This window comes from Petaurus breviceps, unplaced genomic scaffold, assembly GCF_028583685.1.
Source record: "Petaurus breviceps papuanus isolate PSGF00001 unplaced genomic scaffold, PetGlider_PUasm1.0 37, whole genome shotgun sequence".
NCBI lineage: Eukaryota > Metazoa > Chordata > Mammalia > Diprotodontia > Petauridae > Petaurus > Petaurus breviceps.
In genome coordinates, this window is record NW_027186296.1 from 100,209,032 (window position 1) to 100,229,962 (window position 20,931).

The 20,931-nt window shown below is 38.8% G+C and overlaps 1 protein-coding gene across 15 annotated transcripts in view; it reads left to right on the forward strand.

Annotated features, from left to right (window-relative positions):
• The window catches only part of TACC2 (transforming acidic coiled-coil containing protein 2), a 308,555-nt gene that overhangs the window by 93,676 nt on the left and 193,948 nt on the right, over window positions 1-20,931 (forward strand). For all 15 annotated transcript variants that reach the window (XM_069099132.1, XM_069099136.1, XM_069099131.1 and 12 more), the window contains one exon: window positions 251-355. In XM_069099132.1, the coding sequence (XP_068955233.1) occupies window positions 251-355 (105 nt within the window). The remainder of the gene's footprint in view (window positions 1-250; window positions 356-20,931) is intronic.

Sequence of the window (20,931 nt, forward strand, 5' to 3'; positions counted from 1 at the left end):
GATGGGAGTTCAGATACATGTGTTTTCTAATCTGGATTTGTTTAGGAGGACCATATTGGTGGGGGGTGGAGGGGTGATATGCTTCAAACATCCCTTAGAGTTGTTGAGTGAATGAATTTAATTTTTTCTCATGCATTTTAGTTCTACTGTAGCACGAAGCTCTCATTGGAAAGCATGTGCTCATTCAAAGAAACATAGAGATGAAAACCAGCTAACAAATTGTACTTTTTGCTTTCTTCCATCATCTCAGTAAGAGCCTGGGGCCTGATCATTCTCTTCCTCTGGTATCTGGGAAAGATGCTCTAGATGTTACAGCCGGTTCAGCCAAGTCCAGCAAGGATGACAGAGCAGAAAGGTACAGTGACAGACCTCAGTTATTTGGAGAATCTTCATGCTGTTCATAAATGTAAAAAATTCTAGATGTCTTAGAAAAGAATGCAGATCTCCTGACTTTGGTTTTTTAGAAACAAAGAAGAAAATAGTCACTCTATATACTTTAGCATTTATGCTAGTAACACAGTAATAGAAAAAAAAGCCTCTTTTGTTCATTTCCTGGGATGTTAAAAAGGGGGTTTCTTTTACTTTTAAACCAATTTTAAATTTGAGGTAAATTTGCTGAACATTGATCCAGTTTCTCATCCCACATCCATAAGTCCACTTACTCATACATACATACAACTCTTGATCTCCCAAGACCTTCTTTGAGCCTTTTCTCATTCTTAAAATGAGGAGGTTGGTCTTGATAGAATAATTTGTAATCTTCCTTGCACATCTGAGTCATATGGATCTGTATAGCTTTTGGAGCAAGAAAAGACTCTGACCTTGGGCAAGTCAATTAATCTCTCTATGTCTTGGTTTATTTATTTTTAAAATTAAGGAGTGGGACCTGACGGCCTCTAAGGTTCCTTTCAGCTCCCAATCTATGGAATCTCAGAATTCTAGGAATCCCAGACTTTACTATCCCCTACTTCACATACCCCCTCCCCCAAGTTTCTCTTGCCAGCTACAAGGAAACTCCACCTCCACCCCCACCCCCAGTAGACCTTTTCTAAGTGAATTATCACTTAGTATTGTTGAAAAGATGCTTCTTTAAAGTGGTTTCCTTTGGGATTTTCTGGGCTAGGAATAGAACAGTACAGTGAAGATACATTTGTGAACAGACTGTGAAATTCTTTGAAGACTTGAACTCTTTTTGTGGCTCTCTGTGTGAATGTATGTGTGGCAGATATCAGACTTTAAATTAGTACCTGTGGCCAGGGAGATGCATTGTACCAAACAGCTGCTGGCATTTTATAAACGATTTGATGAATATTTTGCACATGCTTTAAGAATGTACGATCACCTGTTTTTCTAGTCTGAACACTTCTGCCTTCAGAGCCAGCTGCCTTAAATGGCCAACAATAGCAGCTCTATTAACTTGGTGCCTGGGTGTGCAGGTGCCCAGTGAGATGAATGCATGTTCTCCATAAACATATGTAAAATTAATCTCCAATTGGCACTTGTTTCTGCTGCTGATTTGTCATACAATTCCCTAGGGCCTTTGGTGGTATGTATTTATCACATTCCAACTTAGGGCGTAGGAAAGTATTTGCTCCACAGGACAAGAATAGTGTTGTTATTTTACTTTTTCACATATAGATATGTATATAGAATATATTATTAATATTAAGTTCATCTTCCTGAGTTCAAATCCAGCCTCAGACATTTACTAGCTGTATGACCCTGGTCAAGTCACTTAACCCTGCTTGCCTCCATTTCCTCATCTGTAAAATGAGCTAGAAAAGGAAATGGCCAACCACTCCACTATCTCTACCAAGAAAACCCTAAATGGGATTACAAAAAGGTAGACACAACTGAAAATGACAACAACAAATATATATATATATATATGCATATATATATGTGTGTGTGCATACATATATATATATATATGCATGTATATAAGCATTTCTGATGCTCAGTTTTTCATTAGTCTGTGAGTTAGGGAAGCATGGGGTCCTACAGGTAGTAGGTATTTAAATATGGGGAGGCATCATGTTGTAATGGAAAGAGTTTAGGATATGGAATTAGAAGACCTCTATTCAAGTCTGGTTCCCTCACTGTATGGCCATATAACAATGGGCGGGTCATCTGGCCTCTCTAACCCTAGTCTTTATGATGAGAATGATCCATACATCACATGCCTAATGGGGTTTTTGTGAGGAAATAATTTTGTCTACTATAAAGTACCATTCCAATGTGAGATATTATGCATGCACAAAAGATTCTGGGTGGGTCATGATGATGGACAACAGATGGACTGCCTGACTAACAGATTGGGTCCCGTGTGAATACAAATAGCTGAGAGCCTGAAAAATTGATGGGATGAGCTAATAATCTGTTCCTTTGCAACGTGATGGAAATGGGTCTTTGGTTCTCATTTGCTGTGGATTTATATCATTGAATTGGTTTGAATATAAAATCAGTGTTATAATTACTAATTTTTAAATTCAGAGTTAGGTTATTGGATAATTTGGGTCAAAGTTCTTTCAGTTTACAGATGGGAAAAAACTGAGGAAAGAATGAATGTAAGAAATCTTTTGAAAGAAGAATAGGTAAGATTTGGTGAATGATTGGATGGAGAGAGGGAGACAGAGAAACAGAGACAGAGACAGACAGATAGAGAAAGGAGCCAAGGATAGCTCTAAGGTTTTGAGATGAGAGAATGATGGTACTATTGATAAAAAGAGAAATACTTAAGCAGAGTAGTAGGCTTTTCTTAAGAAAAGGCAATGAGTTTGGGTTTAATTGGTTTTAATTTTTATAATTATTTATAATTATAAAAATATATATTTTATATTAAAATATATTAAAATGTATAATAATTAATTGGGTTTAATTGGTTGGATGCAATACCATATATTGCTGTATGTGGCTATTGATTTTTATAACCAGACTTTCTCGTCTTTATTTAAAAATCCCTTACAATCTGAGGATAACAATTGTTTGATGAGGCAACAATGATGGATGCTGGTCCCAAATAATATGGAATACTGTTGCTTAACTATGGGTTAAAATTTTGCCTCTGAAGCTTATTGTTTGTATGACCATAGGCAAGTCACTTAAGGGAAGAAGTGAAGGGAATAAGCATTTGTATAGTACCTTCTATGTGCCAGGTACGATGATAGGCACATTTTACACATATTATCTCATTTGATCCTCAAAACAACCCTGGAAGGTAAGTGCTATTATTATCTCCATTTCACAGATGAGGAAACAAAGGCAAACAGGTCAAGTAACTTGCTCAGAGTCACACAGCTAGTAAGTGTCTGGGGCTGAATTTAACTCAGGTGTCCCTATCTGGGCACTCTATTACTCTACTCTGTGCCTCAGTTTCCTCATCTGTAAAATGAGCATGTTAGACTAATTAGTCTACCTTCTAACTCCTTCTCTCTGATTCTGTGATCCATGATTCTTGCATGTATCCTGATAATGGAGGAAAAGGTGAGACTTGGGGCTTGAATTATTCAGATGGATAATTGACAATTTATTCCTTTACACTGGACTGTGAATATCTGGCATGAAAGGAAATAGCCCAGTTGGGTTAGAGAATGAATTTTGGCTCTTCTTTCTTGCCAATGTGGTCAGCTCTGGCTTGGTCCTCCCACTGAGAATTATGATAGAAAGTTCTTCAGAGGCTAGTGAAGGGACTTGAAGGTGGGTATTAGGAAATTAGGAAAATTAGAGAAGGAAAAGAAGAGTCTTGTGGCATTGTCCTTTCTGAGTGAATGCAGTATTATGCCCTGTGTTTTCACTGGGGCAGCTAGGTGGCACAGCGAATAGAGCACCAGGCCTGCAGTCAGGAAGACCTAAGCAAGTCATCTAACCTTTGTTTACCTTAATTTCCTCATATGTAAAATGAGGATAATAATAGCACGTGCCTCCCAGGCTTGTTATAAATCAAATGAGATAATAATTATAAAGCACTTAGCAGAGTGCCTGGCACACAGTACATATTATATAAATATTAGTTATGATGATTATTCCTTAGACTGATTCACCTGTCAGTGACCTGGCTATTCACATCACCACATGTTTTCCTGTATTCTTCTGAGCGTTATCAGATCTTTTCTTTTTCCTTATCTTCCCTTTTTCTCTTTTCGAGACTGGTTTTACCTCTCTTGCCCAGACTAAAAGTACAAGCAGCTGCTCAAGGGATGCTCCCATTGCTGATCTGCACAGAAGCTTTGACCTGCTCTAGTTTAAATCTGTCCCCTCCCCACGCCCCTCCTTGGAGTTCACTATACTGCTGCCAGATTTAATGCAGACACTCAGTGCCATACTGAAGCTCAGAACTCCCAAACTCAAGCAATTCACCAGCATTATTCATTTGGTAGCAGGCATTCACCACCACGCTGGGCTTTCAGATCTTTTTTCTTTTTTTTTTTTTTTCAGGAGGGAAAGCAGGGCAATTGGGGTTAAGTGACTTGCTAGGTCACATGGCTAGTTAAATGTTAAGTGTCTTAGGCCACATTTGAACTCAGGTCCTCCTGACTCCAGGGCTGGTGCTCTATTCACTGCGCCACCTAGCCATCCCTCAGATCTTTTTTCAAAAGTATTTTATCTCCTTGACTTACTTTCACTTGAATTTATCCTAGATAATGCTCAGTATGGACCCAGGCTTATCAATGTTTTATATCTGTGCATTCTATGAAATCTGTATTTACATATTTAATTTAGAGTCTTTTAGGCTCAGGATTTAATCAGTTCTCCAAACAGTTTGGATTATTGTATTTAGATGCTGAGAGAGTCCATTGTATTCTCAGAGTCCCAGGATGGGATAATCAAAGGTCTCTAGAAAGATATAGACAGAGACCTCCTCTAATTCTCTTTATCTCAAACTCTCATAGAACCAAAGTGGGAAGTGGTCAACAAAGGTACTTAGCATATTTGTAGAGGAAGTGGATAATATCACTTGGGGGAAGGTACAGGACAGGAAGGGGGGGGGGTGGCAGAAGTTTGGTGCGATACCATTTAGCAAGAGCAGGAAATGTACATGCCAAATCCAAGGGAGTTGTCTAGAGCTGAAACCAAACACTGTTTGCCAGATGAGGCAGGATGTTAAAAGGAGCCCAAAGTGTATGAGGGTGTGTAATAGGAACACCACCATAGAAAGGCCAGGACTTAGAAACTAGGGAGAAGTCAGAAATACAGGGACCATGTCTGGAGTTAACAGGAGAAATGATGGACTATACGCCTGCTTGCCAAGAGGTGGAGAGGACTGATTACAACAGCCTTTGTATCTTAAAGGAACTAGTCAGACACAAGACACCAACAGGCTTCCATTGTCACCTTCTACTACTATGTTAAAGAGGAACCCAACTAGCTGTAGAAAATAAAATGACTGAGAGATCCAATGGAGTCTCTCACATGGAGAAATCATAGGCAAATGTCTCCTTACCTAATCTAGTTTGTAAGAATTTGCGCAGTGCTTTCTGGAACAATGTGATCCTGCCATGAGGAAATTGACTCAATACCCTCATGAGAGTTTTTCTACCATCTTGCAACTTTATGTGGATAGTTAAATAGTTTTTTTGAGTTCTTCTAGGCAGGGAGAGAAGCACCAGTTTTCCTGTGTTACTCAGGGCTGTGGTATTTGTACTAATGACGGTAGGTGGGGCACATATTATTACTCTAATACTTCCATGGACCTATGATGTCAGTGATCTGGGAGTTCCCTCCTATGATACTGACAGCTTATAAACTCTCCCTCCCTTCCCATCCTGGGCAACTGCTATTCATGTTTTCCTAGAACGCCTCATTAGACACGTGATAATAAACTATTGTTGTTTAAAAAGTGCTTTAGTTCATTCTGTTAGTTGATCCTCACAGCTGCCTCCTGGCATTGGCAGTGAAAGTAGCATCACTGTTTTAAAAATGGAGATATTGAGACTCAGGTCATGTGAATGCCCGTGGTGACCTAGCTATTAAGGGGCAGAGCTGGGTCTGCCTTCAGGGCAATCCTCTCTTCACTTAATGCTTTGCTGAAATGAAATGGCATAGTTATGTCTACCAGGCAGTGAAGGTAGGAGTCTCTAGCCATAAACTGAGTTCTGCACATGGTTCTCTCTTCTTTCTTTATATAATGAATGTTCTTTGTTCCCTCCCTCCTTCCTTCCCTCTCATCCTACCTTCCCTCCTCCTTTTCCTTCTTTCCTCCTTTCTTTACTTCTTCCCTTCCCTCCCTCCTTCCTTCCTTCCCTCCTTACTTCCTCACTCCTTCCTCCTTCCCATCTTCCTTTCCCTTCCTTCCTTCCCTCCTTTCCTCTTTCCTTCTTCCTTCCGTTTTCTCATTTCCTCTTTTCTCCCTTCCCTTCTTTTTCCTCTTTCCCTCCTTTCTCCCCCTCCTTCCTTTTTTGGACAGGCTGATGATTTGATCAGCAATCCCTCATGGATAGGATGGTTTTTTTTTTCCATGATCTCTATCTGTGTTCTTAAATGACCAAACAAGCCCAGCTGAGAATGGAAGAATTTGCAAGAGTGCGAAGAGGAATAGGCACGTGAAGAAGTTTTGTATTTGTACACCACATGGAGTGTGGAAATATTCATGTGTTATCCCTTCTGTTATTATACCCCACTTCAGATTCATTTGGCATAGTCCCAGCTGGCCCTCTGCAGTCACTCATCTCATTCCCTACAATGACTATTCCAAACTATTCGTTTTCTCCTACTGTCCTTAATTTCACTCCTACCCCTAACATTTAGCAACGATTAGCCACGAATTCAAAGGACCCTTGACAAAGCATGTTGCCCACCTCCTATTGGTGCGAATTTGTTTGATCTGATTATGTTTGTTATAAAGTTTTTTTTTTTAATGAGGGGAAGGAAATCTGAGGAAAAAAGGAAGATAGCAATAGTGATACAAAAAACAAAGAAGAAGAGAAAAAAGAGTCATTGAAAAATTTTTATATTTACAGAAGAGAACAAGAAGGTTCTGAAAGCACAGATGAGGACAGATTTGAAAGTAACATGTTGAATTTACTATAGATTTTTTTAAAGCAAACTATATGAAATAAAGATTCACAGTTTCATTTACAATCCTCTTTTTACATTCTACTTTGTAGACAGAGATGCTAAATTTTAGGTGTTAAGTTCAGAATAAAACAGTGAAGTAAGTAAAAACAAAAACAAAACCAAGACAAAATTAGGAGCATGTTTATAGTCCCTTACAATTATATATCTATAATTCTGTGATGTTCCCTCCTGAATCTGTTCTTCCTCTTAACTTCATAATTTCTGTCTGTGGTGCTGGTCAGCTTGTCATATTCAAATTATTGGAAGTGGTTTTAGCTTTCTTCTTACTCTCATATTCATAATTTACCAGGTCCTGTTGATTACATTTCTACAAAGTCCTTGGTATTTACTCCCTTGTCTTCTATTCCCATGTCTTAATGCAAGCACTCATCACCACCTGCCTAGACTATTACAATAGCCCTGTATTAGGTATTCTTGACTCTATATTTTGCCTCCTCTGATCTATCCTTGGGCAGGTAGATAGTTCAGTGGATAGAACATTGGGCTTGGAGTCAGGAAGACCTGAGTTCAAATCCAGCCTCAAACACTTACTAGCTGTGTGACTTGGTAGAAGTCATTTAAACTCTGTTTGCCTTAATCTACTGGAGGAGGAAATGGCAAACCATTCCAATATCTTTGCCAAGAAAACCTCATGGACAATATGGTCTATTAAAAGTTGTACTTCTATTGATGTCTTTTGTTGTTATGTCACATTGATTTCTAAATGTATCTCTCCCCTGCCCCAACCCATGTAGCCATCCTTTTAAAATATATATCTTTTATTTCCCCCATTACATGTTAAAATAATTTAAAATTTTTCTTTAACGTTTTGAGTTACAAATTATATCCCTCCCTTCTTCCCTTCCCTCCCTCTCCTCTGGGATAGAAAGTAATCAGATGTAGGTTATACATGTTCAGTCATGTAAAACATTTCCATATCAGTCATTTTGTATGAGAAGATCTGAACTAAAGAAAAAAGAATGAAAAAAAGAAAGTGGAAAATAGCACACTTCAGTCTGTATTCAAACAATATCAGTTCTTTCTCTGGAGGTGGATAGAATGCTTCATCATTGGACCTATGGGAATATCTCAGATCAATATATTGCTTAGAATAGTTAAGTCATTCACATTTCTTCATCGCACACTATTGCTCTTACTGTTTACAACATTCTTCTGGTTCTGCTCACTTCACTTTGCATCAGTTCATGTAAGTCCAGGTTTTTCTGAAATGATTGTGGTTGTCATTTCTTATAGCACAACAATATTCCATTATAATCATATACCACAGCTTATTCAGTCATTCCCCAATTGATGGGCATCCCTTCAATTTCCAGTTCTTAGCCACCACAAAAAGAGCTACTATAAATATTTAATATAATATAAATATAAATATGAACCTAGCAATGGTATTTCTGACTCAAAGGGTATGCACAGTTTTATATCCCTTTGGACATAGTTCCAAATCGCTCTCCACAATGTAGCCATTCCTTTTAACAATGTTTAAAGAAGAAAAAGAAAAAAAAGCAAGTAGCCAAAACCAACTGACATTGTCTATGTCAACTCCAATACCTCATACCCATAGTATGTGCTACCTACCCTCTGTAATGAATCCTTTTAAAGTAAAACTCAGCTAGCTACATCCTCCATGTAGACCTTTTTGGACACTTTCTAACACTTAGTAATGACTTTCTGCTTTGAACTTCACTTTCTGAAATCTTCTGCCTTCTGCCATCACACTTGTCTTGTACTTCTCTAATGCATATATGAAATGTGATGTACTGTATTATCATTATTTCTCTTCTCTGCTTTTCCTCCTTCTACTCTGTGAACTCCATGAGGATATGCATCATCTTTTTATCTAAAGCTTTTATCATCCCCTAATATCCAGAATAACCTTTACGTACAGCTTGTATTTGCAACAAATAAATAATGCTCGTTGAGTGAATGAATGCATGTATATATCCTCATGTAGGATGGAATTGAGTCATAGTTTTCCATGATACTACATAAAACCCTAGGGTTTTAGAGGAATGAGGGAGTTAGATTGAGTGACATAATAGATCTTCCATCTCAGTTTTTCTCATTTGTTCTTAAAGGGGACATTGAAACCCTTTCTTTACTCTTCTCCCATCCTTTTCTTCTACCCTCCCCTTCTTGTGTCCATTTTTCCCTCTCTTCTCAATGTCTTCTATAGTTAATTGATTAGAACATAAATTTTACTGATTTCTTTTCTTTTTCTTTTATCACAGTCATTTCTTTACCCCTCCAGATTGAACCCTCCTTATAACAAAGGAAAATGGTTAAGCAAAAACACCTGGCACAAAGACTGCTTCTGACAGTGTATATATACAATAAGAGAACAGTAATTGTTTGGGGAGCCTAAAATTGGAAATTTTGTTTATATTTCTGAGCCAGAAGAGCTGTCCTCACTAAACACACTTCTAGAATCTTCGTCTCACCAATTATAGCCATACTGGGGCTATCACCACAGGGAGTTTTCTCATTTGGGGAAAGTGGTGAAATTATGTCCCTGAATTTAGACAGAGCAGTTTGAACTGCTAGTGCTCTGTGAGCAGCTGGAGTGCTCACTGATATTCGCTTTCCTTCAGCATGACCCCAGACTAAACCATCTGAGGAGAAAAAACTGTGAGGGGAGGAAAAGGGGGAAACAGAAGGATTGTAATTTGCTGAAAAAAAAAATACAGGGTTAGTTCATAGTTTTGAGACCTTGTTGTCTTGCCTTTTAGTTTTTTCTCCTTCCCTCTCTTTTTTCCCCTTGTTTCTCTTTCCCCTTTCCCCTCCACTGCCAACTGCATTTTGGAAAAGAACTAGCTATAACACTATGATTTACAGTTTGAGAATAAGTTTTTATATTAGATTATGGTCACAACTATGCAAATTAAGGGAGAAAATACTAACCTCATTCTCTTTGCAACTCTGCTGAGACCTTAAAGCCAGGTTATTTTCTCAGATTGTTCCAGACATTGTCTTCCTTTAGCTTTTTGTTGAGTTCATGGCACATTCAAGAGGAGGATGGATTTTAAATAATCTCTAATAGAGTGGCAGGTATAGTGGGAAAGAAAGACATGGGTCCAAATTCTGGCTGTTTATTGCATATGAGACTATGGGCAAAGGGAGCCATATTTGGCATTCTTGTGCCCAGGGCAAATTCATGGAAGGAAAGGGTCAGAGGAAGGATAGTATGCTCTAGGTGCCAGAGAGGGGATAATCTGTCTTTTAGAGAGTCTAGCCTGTAGCCCCACAACCTGGTTAATGGTTCTTGATCACCCAACTAGAAAAGGTAAATAAATTAAAGAAGTGGCATCAGGGGAGATGATATGAGATAGAGGAAAGTAGGTACCCCTAGGGCAGTACATCATGGTAATGACTTCTTGGGATGGCAGCCCTTGGTGGGGTAAGGAAGCGTGATGGGCTATGTAACATGGATTGGGCCAGTGGAGTGCCATGTGGCTTGAAAAATGAAGTGTGATCCATTGGATGTTCATATGATATGATTTATTGAAAATTAAATAATAGGATTGGATCCCTTAATTAAATCTCAATTTAGACCCTGTCAGGACTAGGAAACAAGAGTCTTATCCTTTAGTTCAGTCTCTTCTGCTACCCCATTATGTGACCTGGGTCAAGCCTATTGACCTCTCTGTTCCTCAACTGTATTGTCTATAGCATGGAGATAATAATATATGTTCTTTACCCCAGGGTGGTTATGAGAACAAAATGAGATAATAGAGAACAGTACTTGGAAAAATAAAGCACTGTACAAATGGTATGTATCAAATAAAAGCCTTGCTTAGAAACAGATGTAACATTTTTGCAAAATTATCTCTAGGTCTCAGCAATCTTTTTGAAATGTAGCTATATTATAACTTTTGTAATCTGTAATTGAAAGAATATTCATTTTAGAATATTCTGTGTGTATGTGTGTGTGTGTGTGTTTCTTTTGGAAGGATCAAAGGTTAAAGAATCATAGGTTCAGAGTTAAAAGGTCATCTTTGAGGTCAACTAGTTCAAGCCCTTTATTCTATAGATGAAGGAACTGAGGCCCAGAATGATTAAATTTCTCAAAGCCCCAAATCTCTCAGAGGTCCTAGATCATTTTTAAATTAATGTTTTTAATATCAATATTTTAATATTATTATTATATATTATATAATTTATAATTAATTAATTTAATATCTTAAAATTTTTTTTTTGTTGATTTTTTTACATTGCCTAAGTTTCTCTGAGTCCTTTCTTTTATGCTCCCTAGGAAGCAATCCCTCATAACAAAGAATTTTAAATGGAAAGAAAAAGAGAAAAAATTAATTAAAACTGATCCACACATTGAAAAACATCTGACGTTAGGTGAAGTATTGCACACAAATGGATATGTCTTCTCCTATCTCTTCTTTGGAGCCAAGCTTAGTTTTTATAATTGTACAGCATCCATCTTCAAATTTGTTTGTGGTTGTTGTTCATTTACATCGTCAGAGTCGTTGCATATATGGTTTTCCTAGTTCTTGATTTTGTGTCGATCTGAATTTTTCCATGCTTCTTTATATTCATCATATTCATCCTTTCTTATGGCATAAGAATATCCAATTATGTTCTTAGACCACAGTTTGTTTAGCCATTCTCCAATTGATGGGTATCTATAAAATGTACTGCTATAAAAATTTTGGAATTGTAGAGACCTTATTTTTGTCAGTGACCTCCTTGAGGGATAAACCTAATGGTGGAATCTTTGTATCAAAGATTATGGACATTTTAGTTCCTTTATTTGAATAATTCCAAATTTTCCAGAAAGGTTGTACCAAGTTATAGCTCCACCAACAATGCATTAGTGGATGTAGCTGTCTCTCCCAAAATCATCCAACATTGACTGTTTCCATTTTTTGTCCTTTTTACCAGTTTGTAGAATTGTGAAGTGTTTGCTTTCCTTTGTACTTTTTAAAATAATTAATGATTTGGATCACTCTTGCATGTGATTTTTAATATTTTGCAGTTCTTCTTTTGAGAATGTCCATATCTTTGACTACTTTTCTATTGAAGAATAACTTTTATCCTTATTCTTTATTTAGTACCTACTGAACATTTATAGAAGGGGTGCTACTACTTTCTAGGGGGAATGCCATGATAGTCTGGGCCTTCAGATCATGAGGGATCTGAAAGCTGCATCTTATACTACTTGGTCTTTTAGACTTAAAGAAACCCTGTCTAATCACACTGCTAACTAAATACAGCAAGCCAGCATGGGAGGGGAAAAGTATCCAACAGCCATTCCAAAGTCTTGGGGGAATTTAGAATGAAGGTAGTAATTATCCAAATTAAACCTGGACACATCACTCCCCCCTCTCTTCTGGAACCTTTAATTATCATGACCTGGTGGAAGCTCTGACATCAGGTTTGGATGCAGCCTTATTTTTAGCAACAATATTTTGGCATAGGCTATTATTTAGGAAAGAAACGGCCTCTGCAGTGGACCATGCAAGTCAGAATGTTTTGGGTACAGGTGCCCATTTTTTTTGCTACTTAAAGAGTGAATGGAATAAATATGCAGGAGACTCACTATAATGACCTAGGCAATGTTGTTCCCTATGTATAGTATAGTATAGATTACCATTATAGATTATGGATTATGGTATAGTATGGCATAGATTTATAGATCTATAGAATGTTAGCATGTCATGCAAACTGCTTCATTTTACAAATGATTTAACTAAAATCTAGAGTGATGAAATAACTCACCCAAGCATTCAGGGCCCAGGGAATAGAATGATAATACTAAAAATAATAAGAATAACATTCATTTTAGGCTTTAAGGTCTGTGAGGATTTTATGTAGATTAACTTATTTGCCTCACTATAGCCTGGCGAGGTAGGTATTATTATTATCACATTTACAGTTGAGTAAACTGAGGCACAAAGAGGTTTGCCCAGGGTCACACAGCTGGTAAGTGTCTGAGACGCTCAAACTCAGGCCTTCTTGACTCCAAGTCCTATGACCTAGCTATGGCACCACCTAGCTGCCCCCAAGTGGAGGGGGGCATTGTTATTGTTGGAAGAACTGGGTATAATGCTGCTTCACCTAAAGGTAAGCTTCTTGAAAACAGGACCTGTGTCTAATTTCATCTTTGTCTAGCCTCAGCATGCAGCACAAGGTCACACACATGCTAACTGGACTGTTAGTATTTATTGTATTAACTTGACTCTTGTATTGACTTGTACTAGCTGTTAGTATCAAAGTATAATTAGATTTCAGGCTATAAAGTGGCATAAAGGGCAATGGAATGAATCTTTTTTGTTGTTGCTGTTGAGTTGTTTTTCAATCATGTCTTTGTGACCCCATTTGGCATTTTCTTGGCAAAGATACTGGGATGGTTTGTCATTTCCTCCTCCAGTTCATTTTTCAGATGAGGAAACTGAGGCAAACAGGGTGAAGTGACTTGCCTAGGGTCGCACAGCTAGATTTGAATGCAGGAAGATGAGTCTTTCTGACTCCAGGTCTGGCACTCTATCCACCATGCCAACCTAGCTGCCCTTGGAGCTTCTAATGGAATCTTAGAGATCATTTTATCTAACCCTTACAGATGAGGAAACTGAGGTCTCAGGATCAGGACTTGCCTCAGAATCATGCAGGCTGTGTGTAGCAGAGCCAGGGCTCTCCAAACCCAAATCCAGGGCTCTTTCCACTGTATTGCATTGCCTCAAATAGCATGATCGTTTATGAGAATTGGCTTATGACAAGTACAATCCTCTGAATCACCTTTCTGCTCAGGCTTATGAAGAATGTCCCCCATTTGCCTCTGCATTAAGTGGTTCACTAAATAAAAGCCCAGAACAAAGATGTGGTTTTTAAATTGATTTCCTTGTGCTGTTAATGTACTAAGACACTTATTGGTGAGAAAAGAGCTTGAAAAGTAGCTCATTGTATAAAAGTGGTCTAACTTACCAGGGACCTGGCTTGACCTTTTCTTCTCCAGGCATAGTAAATAATCCAGTATTAAATATTTTACAGGTTTGGTGACTCAGGTATGGATTTCCTAACTCTTTCCCTTTTTTAGGCACGCATTGGAGCAGGATCTGATCACTGATACTTTTAGGGCCCCTTAATCCACTTTCCATTGGAAAGATTATTTGGGAAGAAAAGTCTCAGGAGGGTGGTCTATCTCTAACTTGGAGGGGAAGAGAGAGAGAGATAGAGAGATACATAGAGAGCGAGCGAGAGTTTGTGTGTGTGTGTGTGTGCGTGTGAGTGTGTGTGTGTGTGTGTGTGTGTGTGTGTGTGTGTGTGTGTGTGTGTACTTCGACCAGCTGTCGTATAGATGCTGGAACTCAGTATAAAAGATTCCTTGGGTGCCAGTGTGGTTTAAGGGAAAGCTCCAAGGTTGAGGTCAGAAGAACATGTTCTTGACTCTGCTGTTCAGTGCATTGGAAATGAAGTTTCCTGACTGGTTTACCTTCTTCTAATCTCTCTCCTTTCAAATCCATCCTCAACACAACTGTCAAAAAATCTTCCCACAGGCACAGGTCTGACCAAATCACTTCTCTGCTCAAAAACCTTCCATGGCTCCCTATTGCCTTTAGGATTTAAAGAGAAATTCCTTATCCTGGTATTTAATTAACCCTAGAAAGACCAAGAGCATCAATTGGCACAAAAATATGTTTGGACCTTTGAGGTAGTCTTAAATCCCAGTCCTTCCTTTAAATCCTTCTACAAACTGGCTCCCCTCTACCTTCTAGCCATATTTCAGATTATTCTATTTCATGCACTTTCAGACAATTACTGTCGTTCCTTGATCTTAGTCTGTTGTCTTCCACCTTCACGCATTCATATAGTTTGCCCTTTCATGCCTAGAATGTATTCTCTCCTCATCTCTGCCTGTTAAAGTTTCTTTTTCTTCAAGCACCACCTTTTCTATAAAGCTTTCCCAGACCATTCTCTAGAGAATGTATTGACTCCCTAAGTTTTCCTGAAGTATTTGTCTGGCTTTCTCCTTTCTCTCCATCACATAATACAAGTATTATACTTAATCTGTGTATGCATAGAATTTTCTCCCACAGTGCAATGAATAGAGCACCCACCCTGGAGTCAGGAGGACCTGAGTTCAAATTCAGGCTCATACACTTAACATTTACTAGCCCTGTGACCTTGGGCAAGTCACTTAACCCCAACAGCCCTGCCTTCCCCCCTACAAAAAGCAAAACAAACAAAAATACTTTCCTCCCACCCCTAATCCCCATTACCCCCAGTAGAATGGGAGCCTTCTGCAGAAGTTACAACAATGTCTTGCCCATAATAACCCTTAAGTAAATGTTTGTGGAATGGAAATGGACCCTTACAGAGTACCCATCCATCATTCAACAAACATTTTTGGGCTCCTACTCTGTGCTTAGGTGAAAGATACAGAGTAATTTAAGTCACTGCCCTTACCATCAAAGACTTTATATTCAGTTGGGGTGAAAAGACTGGCCCTTGTGAACAGATACTACAGAACAGGATAGGATAAAATTATGGGGAACACTGTGTTGTCCAAAGTTTAGAAGAGGGAGTTCTCTCTAAAGGCTGAAGTAATCAGGGAAGGCTTTCTTGAAGAGACAAGGCTTACTCTTTTTTTCTTTTTTTTCTTTTTGGGAGGGCAATTGGGGTTAAGTGACTTGCCCAGGGTCACACGGCTAGTTTTGTGTGTGTGTGTGTGTGTGTGTGTGTGTGTGTGAGGCCGGACTTGAACCCAGGTCCTCCTGACTCCAGGGCCGGTGCTCTATTCACTGTGCCCCCTAGCCACCCCAACAAGGCTTAATCTTGGCTTTGAAAAATGGGCAGGGTTTTTGTAGGGGAGAGAGGCAGGAACCCCAGGTAAGGGGATCAGTTTGAATAAGCTGTAAAGACAGGAATGAACATGACAGGGAAGAGAACAATCTTCAGGGTCAGTGGGAGTATATGCAGTTGTTGACTTTCACATAATCATGCAGCCTCTACCAGTTACACCCATTCCATTACCCATGCACTTAGCACAATGCCTGGAACACAGTAGGTGTTCAATAAATGTTGATTGATTGATTGATTGATTGATTCAGGAGTCCCCTGTCTTCTCTCTCCCGACCTCTAAGACTTGGATGGCTTTTCTTCTACAAAAAAACCATGATTGTCAGGGTTTCCTAGATTCTCCCCTAGTTCACATCTAGGGTCTACTGGATATTTCTTGGGGACATCATAGCCCTTCCCTCTGCTCCACCTTCCCCAGATTCTTTGATATAAAATTAAATAGAACTTCTAACACCTATTATTATTTTTCTTGTGTCTGATTTAGACAGGACAACCTTCATTCTACCTTTTCAGAGTCATTTCACAGTTTTTCCCTTTCACCTGTTCTCCATTAACCAACCTTCTTGCTTCTCCTGGGACTTGGCATTCCATCTCCCACCTGTGTATCTTTTTTTTTTTTTTTTTGCTTTTCTGAAGAGGGGAAGACAGGGCAATTGGGGTTAAGTGACTTGCCCCAGGTCATACAGGTAGTAAGTCCCTGACTCCAGGACCAGAGCTCTATTCACTGCACCACTTAGCTTTATCTTTGCAGATGTTATCCTGCATGTCTAGAATATTCTCTCTCTTCTTTTGAATCAGCTCGTTTCAAGGCAAAATTCAGTATGCCCTTGATATTTCTAGCTGGCAGTACTCTCTCTCTTTTCCAATGATATTGTACTTATCTGATAAAAACATATATCAAAAGTTGAAAGAATGTAAGCCTCTTGAGGGATTTTTTGTTTGTTTGTTTTATATTTCTTTGCTTAGAACCTAGTACAGTACCTTGGACAAAGTTCATGCTAAATAAATGGCTGTTGTACTGTATTTTAATACTTATTGTATTGAATTGTATTTAATTTAAAATTGAGTTTTAAGCACTCCAACAAATTTATAGTGTGCAAGGTAAAGGAATATTATTTATAGTTGGTAAAATATGGTTGTTATGACCACATGGAATGAGATAATATGTCAATAAACAGTTTGATATATTGGTACCTCTCCCTGCCCCCCTGCCTGCTTACCTGACAAAATTAAAATGCAATCCAGAAAAACACCTCTGACACGTTGAGAGGATATTTTATGGAGGATTTCTGAAAAGACACATAAATATTGTGCAAGAGAAGAAGGTGTAGAGGGGTTTTCAATTTGCATTAGTGGAGGGAGTTTCTACACCATGAAATTAGGGATTCATCAAAGTATAATCACATTTATTAAAACAAACAAAAAGGTAGACACCACAATTTGGTTAGGAAATAGACTTCCTAGAAATATTCCTAAAATAAATTCAAATTTGACATATATCATTTCAACTTACTGTATATTTTCTAGTAAAATAATGTGCTTTAAGTTTCCAAGATAGGAAATATAAGGTTGACTAGGGAGAGCAGGTCTTACAAAACATGTTATTGCTACGGACTGTCCAATTTGGAACTATGAAAGTAAAAGGTAGGACTGGCTACAAATGGCAAAGCGTAAAAACACATATGTATATAGACCAATCAAGCACCGCAAATGGCGACAATTTTGTCTAACACTACTCCCTGGCACTTGCCTGGTATAGAGCTAATGCTACCTAAATTTTGGGCTGCATGTATCATATGCTGCTTCTCACATCTTGGGAGTTATAATTTTGACCCTGATTCTGGTTCTAGAGAAGGAAATAGCAAACTATTACAGTATCTTTGCCAAGATAGACAGTATGGTCCATGGGGTCATGTAGAGTCAGATACCAGTGAGTGATTGAACAACATTTTGGTTCAGGCTGTGCTTTCTTACTCTGGTCCTTAGTACTTTGACTTACCTGCCTGTTTTTTTTTTTCTTAATGTTATCAATATCATGATTTTGACACCTACCTATATGGGAAGTTCTCAGTAGCAAACCTCTCCCCCCTAAACCTGAGAGGATTCATCAGTACCATGCTTCTTCCATAAGAGGAGGAATTGGATACATCTAGGCTATTTTGGTGTTTGGGTAGTAGTCTTTTGTATTTTCTGTTGGACTAAATAAAACCAGTTCAATTTTTATGTCTTATTAGACTGAAAATTTGCATAGGAATTCACTTCCTTTTTAGGGAAACACATAAGCCATAGTCTGACGTTCCCAGGGGAAACTCTGAGTTGGGACATGGCATGGGAAATTCAGATGTTATCTGGGGAAAAGGGGAAATACAATTCAAAGAGACTGTGGGACACTCCAAAAGTTGAATCTGGTTGATGTGAGTCCAGAATTATTTTTCTGTTTCGTGTTACCACAAGGTTGACAGAACCCATTCTAAGTTCTTATCAATAGTATACTCATGCATATATTTCTTTCTTTTCTATGGACCAAATGGACCCCAAATAAATGTCACTCATTTCATTAAATATTACATTTCTTTGATCTTATGCCTTAGATTTTTCAAATTTACAACTAGTACCTTATGACTATATCAGTCCCTAGAGGAATTGTCCTTTCTGATAGGAAAGTCTGATAATAATGCAATATCATCATTTCAATCATTGCATTCAAAGTGCAGTCTATGTAAGATATAAAATACTATACATTTATTATTTCACAAAGTATTCACTAAAATCATGTAAGGTAAGTATTTTTATCCCATTTTATAGATAAGGAAACTGAGGAAAAGAAAAAGCTAAGTGACTTGTCCATATCCACATAGCTACTAACAGTCAAAAGTAGAATTCAAACCCAAGTCTTCCTGGAAACTAGTGCTTTAGCCACTATATTCCCTCCTTCTCATAATTCTCACTACATGTTCAGACTATGGTGGAGTTCTGTGAAAGATGATTGACTGTACAGTCTATATACAGAAAACCCTTTCCTCCTAAGGAAAATCAGGGCTTTGGGGTTAATGTCCCAAAATAGATAACTGTAAAGATGCCCAAACTAAAATCTGTGGTGGGAAGATGCCAAGGGTTTGTTTAAAAACCAATAAATCTTGCTGTTTGGTAACATGCTCTAACTGCATTTTATTGGACAAACTCTGCTTCCCACTACATGAGTAAAAGTCCCTGAGCTACTGTCCTTTTGTCAAAGTACCCGAATGACAATCAGGGGGATGGGGCTGGAAGCAGTCAGACCCTAACACTGAGGCATAGAAAATAAGACTCTTCAAAAATAATGAGCTAGAGGAGATTTGTCTGGGCAAATGACCAAGTGGCTGCTGCATAAACATGTGAGACCACAGTTGGCTGGAAAAGGAGAATTCTGAAGGGGAGTGCCAAGCGTGGGCTTATTTTATCAGCTATAGGGCTGCCTTTGTGTGTTATCACCAAAGAACTTTATAGGCAGCCCCCACAAACTACTGCTAGCCTTGTGAATGTCTCATTCTCTGAACCTAGCTTACCTGGGTAATCATTTGATGATGACAATCAGGAGCTCTGGGAATGTGGGTATGATTGACCAATACTGGTATCATTGGTAGAGATAGTTTTAACTATGACAACTAGTGGATCCGTGATGGCAGAATGAATTTCCTTGTAAATTGAACTTAAATTTAACTTTCTCCACTTTTCCTTTCCCTTTCCCTTCATTTTGTCATTGGATTCTATCTGATGAGCAACACATGTGTGCAAGTTAGTTCCTGAGCCTTGTGGAAAATGAATTAAGCCTCTGCTTTTGTTCCGAGACAGCTCTGAGTTTCTTTTGCAAATCACCAATTGCAGCACTCAGAGACTGCCATCAATATCAGGCATACACTGCTCTTAGGTTCTCAGTTTTGCCACCTCTCTCTGTAGGTAGACAAGTAGCTAAGAAGTATTATCTGGGATGATCCATGGAGACAGGCAAGGACCTTAGAGACCATCTAGAGAGGGGAGGTGATTGGCCCAAATCCACAGAGGTGGTTCTCCTTGCTGTTCTTTGAACAAGACATTCCATTTCCTGACTCTGGGAACACTGGTTGTCTCCCATGCCTGCCCAACTAAAATCCCATCTTCTACAAGGAGCCTCCCCTGATCCCTTTTTTTTTTTTTAAAGCAGTCGGGGTTAAGTAACTTGCTCAAGGTTACACAGCCAGGTATTTCTGGGTGGGTGCTAAGTGTCTGAGCCCGGATTCGATCCCCAGGTCATCCCGACACTGGAGCCGTTGCTCTTACTCGCTGTGCTACCTGGCCGCCCCCCTCCACCCCTTCCCGATCCCTCTTAATGCTAGTGGCTTCTCTTTGTTGATTATCCCCAAACTTACCATGTCTATATCTTCTTTGTTCATATTCATTTGCCTGTTGCCTCCCCCACTACACTGAGAGCTCCTTTTGAGGAGAGACTAATTTTGGCTTTTCTTTGAATCTCTATTGCTCGGCATGCTGCTTAGAACATAGTAGGTGCTTTAAAAAAATGTCTTTTTGCTAATTGACTGATGTAGCAGAGCCTGGATTCAAATGTAAATTTGCTGATTTCAAATCCAGTGCTCTTCCCAGTGCATGAGGAAACCTTGGCTCATATCCAGTTCAAGTCTTCCCATACTAGAGTCTTCGAACCCAAATGATTTATGAGAAGGCATCTTGATATAGTTAAAAGAGCACTGGATTTGGCATCAGAGGACCTAGGCTGGAATCCAGGTTCAGTGTTATTTTGAGCAAATCAGCTCCTCAGAGCTTTTGTTTTGTGTATCTGTAAAAGGAAGAGACTGGATGAAATGCCCCTAAGGTCACTTTGGGGCAGTTAGGTGGAGCAGGGGCCAGAGTCCCAGATCTGGAGTCAAGGAGGACTTGAGTTCAAATGTGGCCTCAGACACTCACTAACTATATGACTCTGGGCAAGTCACCTAACCCTGTTTGCCTCAGTTTCTTCCTCTCTAAAATGAACTGGAGAAGGAAATGGAAAACCATTCCATTATCTTTGCCAAGAAAACC